This window comes from Callospermophilus lateralis, chromosome 1 (assembly GCF_048772815.1).
Source record: "Callospermophilus lateralis isolate mCalLat2 chromosome 1, mCalLat2.hap1, whole genome shotgun sequence".
Lineage (NCBI taxonomy): Eukaryota > Metazoa > Chordata > Mammalia > Rodentia > Sciuridae > Callospermophilus > Callospermophilus lateralis.
In genome coordinates, this window is record NC_135305.1 from 210,049,902 (window position 1) to 210,055,901 (window position 6,000).

The 6,000-nt window shown below is 57.8% G+C and overlaps 1 protein-coding gene across 4 annotated transcripts in view; it reads left to right on the plus strand.

The window, feature by feature from the left end:
* Unc13a (unc-13 homolog A) overlaps positions 1–5,793 on the plus strand; it is a 51,764-nt gene extending 45,971 nt beyond the window's left edge. For all 4 annotated transcript variants that reach the window (XM_076870422.2, XM_076870431.2, XM_076870449.2 and 1 more), the window contains 3 exons: positions 2,939–3,031; positions 3,806–3,965; positions 5,493–5,793. In XM_076870422.2, the coding sequence (XP_076726537.1) occupies positions 2,939–3,031; positions 3,806–3,965; positions 5,493–5,793 (554 nt within the window). The remainder of the gene's footprint in view (positions 1–2,938; positions 3,032–3,805; positions 3,966–5,492) is intronic.
* Positions 5,794–6,000: the final 207 nt, after the last annotated feature.

A 6,000-nucleotide genomic window follows, 5' to 3' on the forward strand; every position in this document is an offset into this window, starting at 1 on the left:
GAACTCTCTCTCTGTCTCTAGCTCTCGTCTTGTGCTTCCGCCTCTGTCCCTCTCGGGCTCACACCGCAGCTGGGGCTGAGGGCGGGACTCTAGGGGCCTATTTCCGCTCCCTGGGGACCCACCTTTTCAAAACTGGTGTAGACAGGACAAAGACGTTTGGCCCCTGACCACAGGCTTTGCTCCAGCGGCGGAGGGGGAAGGAGCCCGGTGGCCCCCTTCCCCCACCGCGGCCCGGGCGTCGGCTCAGTTTCCCTCCGAGTCCTCACTGCTTTTAGTGTCCTTGGTGTTCCCGAAGCGGGAGGCTGTCTGTCCGTCCGTCCGTCCGTCTGCCGCTGACGTTTTTCTCTCTCTCTTGTTTTTCCTCCCTCTCGCTCTGCTGTCCCCTCTCCGCGTCCCCCGCCCCCGCCACGCACACTCCTCCATCCCCACCTGTCACTCGCTCTTCTCCCTCCTCCCCGACCCTCCCTCCCCCCTCCCACCCGATTAGTCCATGGTGGAAAGGGGACTAGGTTTACCCTTAGTGAAGACATTTATCCTGAGAAGGGTACGTGCCAATGCCGCCCGCCGCCCGCGCCCGCGCCCGGTGCCCGGTGCCTGCGCCCCTCCCGGCCCGGCTAGTAAAAGGCCCGTCCTTCCGCCTCCCGGGACTGGGGTGCCCCGGCCAGGCGGGCGAGGGGGAAGGACGCTTGCTGGTTCCACATGGAGAAGGAGAAGCGATTCCCCAAGAAGCGTCTCCTAAGCCAGATCCCAGGTCCCCAAACAGGCACCTTCAAGGTTAAGAACTGGGCTCAGGTCCTGAGTCAGTCATTCCGCCTGCGGGGCACCACCAGGCAGATGAGAATCCACCTCCCTGCGACTCCATTTTCTCATCTGTAAATGGGGACAGGCAAGGAATTAATCCCAGGGGATTAATTTCCAGGTTAGAAGAAATTAAATTGGGAGCAATTCCTGGCCCAAGGAAGCTCACGATTGTTAGCTAATGTTGTTAGACTCAGCAGCACATTTTTTGAAGTAGACAGCAGCCGACAAGCTCCAACCCACAGCCAGATTCTGTAGGGTGTATTTCTTGGAAAAATCTCAAAAAGATTTCTCCAGCTGTCCCGGACAGCGTCCATCACCTTCCACATGAGGAGACGGAATGTCCAACAAGGCTAAACCACTTGCCCAGGGAATCTTCTTCCCCTGCAAGGGGACCTGGGACTTGGGGAGCGGGGTGTGGGGCTAGGGGAAGCACACACAGGCCTATAAAAGACCCTTCTCTGTGGAGCCAGCAAACCATGGGAGGGGGTGCTCCGCACTGCCTCCTCCCCCTTCTTACTAGCTTTGGCCTTGGTCTGACCTCTCACCTACCCACCACCGTCTAACTCACCCCTGGCACCTCAGTTTGGCCCGGATTGAGCTTGCTATGAAGCATCAGCCTTGGGGGAGGGAAGGGAGGGGAGGCTGAGCATGTGACTGTGGGGGGTGGGAGCCTGAGACGATGAGGAAGGTGGCCTGGGGTGGGCAGCAACCAGGGGTGATGAGGGTCTCCTGGCCCCTCTACTCCATGACCCTCAATCACTTCCTGTCCAGTGTGAGGTAACCTGGATCAACCTCTTACTGACCTCTCCCCCACCCCTCACCTCCAACTTTCCTATTCCTGTCCCATGCATGGGTGCTCCAGGACTAGGGAGCTGCCTGGGGGGTGGGGTTGGGGAGGGTCTTGGTGGAGGTGCTGGCGGTCACAGGTCCACAGGCCCAGCAGGATGCCCTTCCAAGTCACAGGGGCGGGGTGGGACTGAGACAGGAGCTTTAAAGTTGTGTCTTCCATAATCCCCATGAGGACCGTTGGGGATACTATATTAGTTAGAAAGAGTGACGTCACCATGACTCAAGCTGGCTGTGGAACTGAAAGATCAGAGGGTTGAGATGGCATCAGGGAGACCTCTGTGGGACAGGCTGCTCCTTATTGGGCAGAGACAGCCCTTCCCACTTAGCACCAGTGAGGGACACAGCGAAACTCAGGCTGTGCAAACAAAGTCCCAAGTCTAACTCCTATTGGGTCATGGGACTGTCCCAGAGCCAATCACTTTCAGCCATAGGCAGGGACTGCTTTGATTGGACAGCCATGGTTCATTCCGCCCTCCCTGAATGGACACGGAATGGCCCCGCCCCATCTGAGCCCCAGGGTCTGAGCACAGGTCAGAGGTGAGGCCGGGAGCCTTTCTCAATGGAAATTTGAGAATCTGGTAGACGGGAAATCAGGACCAGGAACCTCAGATGTGTCCAAACAAGCCGTCACTTCAGGAGGGGTGAGGATTCTGGGCCAGGTGATCCCAGTGTGTCGGAGGAGCGGTGAGGAGGCCGTGGGGTGGAGAGGGAGGACTGGGGGAAGGGGAGCAGTGGGGGAGGTTTGAGGCAGGGGAGGTGGTAGTACTGGGGGGCGGGCCGCAGATCCCACAAACACTGATTATCCCAGCGTGAGATGGGAACCACAGGAGGGTTCTGAATAGAGGAGGGATGTGACACTGAGGCCCAAGAAGTCTACTGCAAAGTCCAGATCCGCCCTGATAGAGCTGGATCAGGATGGAGGTAAAAGATATGGGTCAGATTCTGGGCGAAGGTAGGACCCTGGGACCAGAGACTGCCAGAGTGTAGCAGAAAATAAAGAGTCTGACCACATGAGAGTCAGTGGGATGAGAAAAAGGAAGGCAGATGCAGTAGGCTCAGAGAGGTTAAGAGATGGACCTGCCTGAGGTCACACAGCAAAGTAGTGAAAGGCTAGAACCCAGGATTCTTGGCTTTCCAAAAGCACCTGCCATCCCACCCCCTTCAGTGCCTCCCTGTCAAGGCTGATGACCTGGTGCCGCCAGCACATGGTGAGGGGGAGGTGGCCAACGCCCTCCCAGGCAGTGGGAAGGAACTGAGCTCACAGCTGTATTCTCCCCTGTCCCACCAGGCTCTGGGGTAGAAGACCCTGTGGGTGAAGTCTCCGTCCACGTGGAGCTCTTCACCCATCCAGGCACTGGGGAACAAAAGGTCACGGTGAAAGGTGAGTGGCCCGAGGCAGGAGAGGAGGTGCCTCAACCAGGAGTCACCAAGTCCAAGACAGAAACCAAACTCCAGCTGGCTAAAGGGACAAACATTTTGCTTAATGATTCATAAAAACGTAAAGTGCAAGCTGGATGTGATGGCGCACACCTGTAATCCCAGCAGCTCGGGAGGCTGAGGCAGGAGGATCTCGAGCTTAAAGTCAGCCTCAGCAATTTAATGAGGCCCTAAGCAACTCAGGGAGACCCTGTCTGTAAAATAAAATAGTAAAAGGGTTGGGGATGGGGCTCAGTAGTTAAGCACCCCTGGTTCAGTACTCATTACAAACAAACAAAACAAAAGAACTGACGGGTGCAGACGTGGGTGGGCTGCTTCAGGCATGAGTGGACCCAGAAGTGCATTCACAGGGTTTGAGCCCTCTTTCTCCATTTCTTGGCTGTGTTTTCATTAGTTTTGGTTTGTTTTTGTGGGACCAGGATTGAAACCAGGGCCAGACCAGGGCTAGGCAAGCGCTCTACCACTGAACTACATCCCCAGCCCCAAAGAGAATGTGCATGTGTGTGTGTGTGTTTATTTTTAGCTATTATTTTGTTAACCAGAACATGAATTGGGCTGGGTATTTTTTTTGTTTTGTTTTTATTTTTATTTTTGATACTGGGAATTGAACTCAGGGGCACTCAACCACTGATCCATATCCCCAGCCCTATTTTGTATTTTATCTACTTCTGTCATGCTGTGTGACCTGACCAGCCTCCTCTTCTACTTCCCCCAACAGTGGTGGCTGCTAATGACCTCAAGTGGCAGACTTCTGGTATCTTCCGGCCATTCATCGAGGTCAACATCATTGGGCCCCAGCTCAGTGATAAGAAACGCAAGTTTGCAACCAAATCCAAGAACAACAGCTGGGCCCCCAAGTACAACGAGAGCTTCCAGTTGTAAGTTTGGGGTGTTTGGAAAGCGTGGAGAGAAGGGAGGGGCATCTTTCCGGGGAACCTGAGGGCCAGCTAGGTAGGAGAGATGTCTGATGGGCCAGTGGCACCTGGATGTGGGAGTGGGAAGGGCCACGACCTTCATGTGAACACTGAAAAGTGAGGCACCTTGGTTCAAGAGTGATCAGGGAGTTCCCAGAGTGAAGGTCACCCTCTGGGTCAGGCAGCCCCAGGGGAGTCAGTGAGTGGGATAAGGCGCGTGGTGTGGGGTGTCACCTGGGTGGTGAAGGGGAGGGAAAGTCTGGGCAGAAGGGGTATGATGGGATGGACCATTTGGGGGCTAGAGACTAGCCGAAGAGATGTGGGTGATCACGTTGAGCCATAGGTGCTGAGGGGCCTGGGGACAGGACAGGTCACCGGGCAGGACAGAGGGTTGGCTCTTGGAATGAGCAGCCAGCTTTGTTGGGACTGTTGGGTCAGGTCGTCTGGAGGAGTCAACTCTAGGAACACAGTAGAGGGTGGCTTGACCTAGGGCATGAGGTGGGTGTCGCATGATGCCATATCTGGATTGGGCTTGTTGGAGTTGGGAGTAGTATTCCAGGTATGCGAGTCTAGAGGGGACTGAAACCTGGGGAGTAAGATAAGTCTGATCAGGGGATATGGTGTGTGGGGTCACCTGGGGTAGGGCTGCATTCCTAGGGGCAGATACCTGGATCAAGTGGGAAGGGGGCAGTGTTGGGGGTGCTCTTGGGGGACGAAGTGCAGAAGGCAGGGGGCATCAGAGCCCTGTTATCTAGAGAGAGGTTAGTGCTCCCTCTAGGTCCTGTCAGGACAGGACTCTTGGTCCGAGAACTTTGGGGTGTTAGGTCACTTGAAGGAATGCTCCAGAAGCAGTTTCAGGTCCTCATGGAAAGGCCGATGTGTCGCCTGGGTGGCCGAATACTTCAGATAAGGGTGCAATATGGCAGGCTCTTGGTTTGGGAAGTCACTTGGGCTTAAGGGCAGTTGGGAGTGGGGAATGTGCTAGTTGTCATCCATGGTGAGGTGCCAGGGCAGGGTCACATCAGGAGGGACGGAGGGTGGTGGGGGGATAGGGGCCGGGCCACATCAGTGAAGAACTTGGTGGAATGTGGTGGGGGGCCTCTGGGTGGGATATCTGCAGCTCAGCAGGCAGGAGCAAAGGCCCGGTATCTGGTATCTGGAGTTTGGACCAGGGCCTGGCCAGGTCAGGAAGGGCCACTTGAGGGGGGTGATGTTTGGTGGGTGGGGACAAAGGACAGGCTAAGCAGAAATATTACTGAGGTATGGAGGTGGCCAGCTTGGGGGCCAGCTAATAGGGGCGTGATCAGGCACGGACTGCAGCGGGAGAGTGGGGCAGAGGAGGGGTACCGCCTGGGGTGGTCGTGACCCGGCGCCGCCCGGGGCACGGCCTGGTTTGGGCGATTTCCGGGCGGGTAACGGTGTGCCGTACCCAGCCGGGGCGGAGTCAGCTGGGGGAGCGACTGGCGCCCTGACGCCCCACCCTTCCCCTAGCACGCTGAGCGCGGACGCCGGCCCCGAGTGCTACGAGCTGCAGGTGTGCGTCAAGGACTACTGCTTCGCGCGCGAGGACCGCACGGTGGGGCTGGCTGTGCTGCAGCTGCGCGAGCTGGCCCAGCGCGGGAGCGCCGCCTGCTGGTTGCCGCTCGGCCGCCGCATCCACATGGACGACACCGGCCTCACGGTGCTGCGTATCTTATCCCAGCGCAGCAACGACGAGGTGGCCAAAGAATTCGTCAAGCTCAAATCGGACACGCGCTCGGCCGAGGAGGGCGGTGCGGCGCCTGCGCCTTAGAGTGGGAGCAGGCCGGCGGGCGATACTGCGCCTGCGCGGAGCGCGGGGCGGGGCGGGGCTTGCGCACTGGGACCGCCCAGAGGGCAAGTCTCCGGGCTCTGCGCAGTGGGCGGGCTGCATCTGCGCCCTAGACTTCTTCTCCCTCTGGGGAAAGGCGAGCGGACGATGCCCCGCCCCGCCGGGAGGGCACGCGCTAGGGCGCGAAGA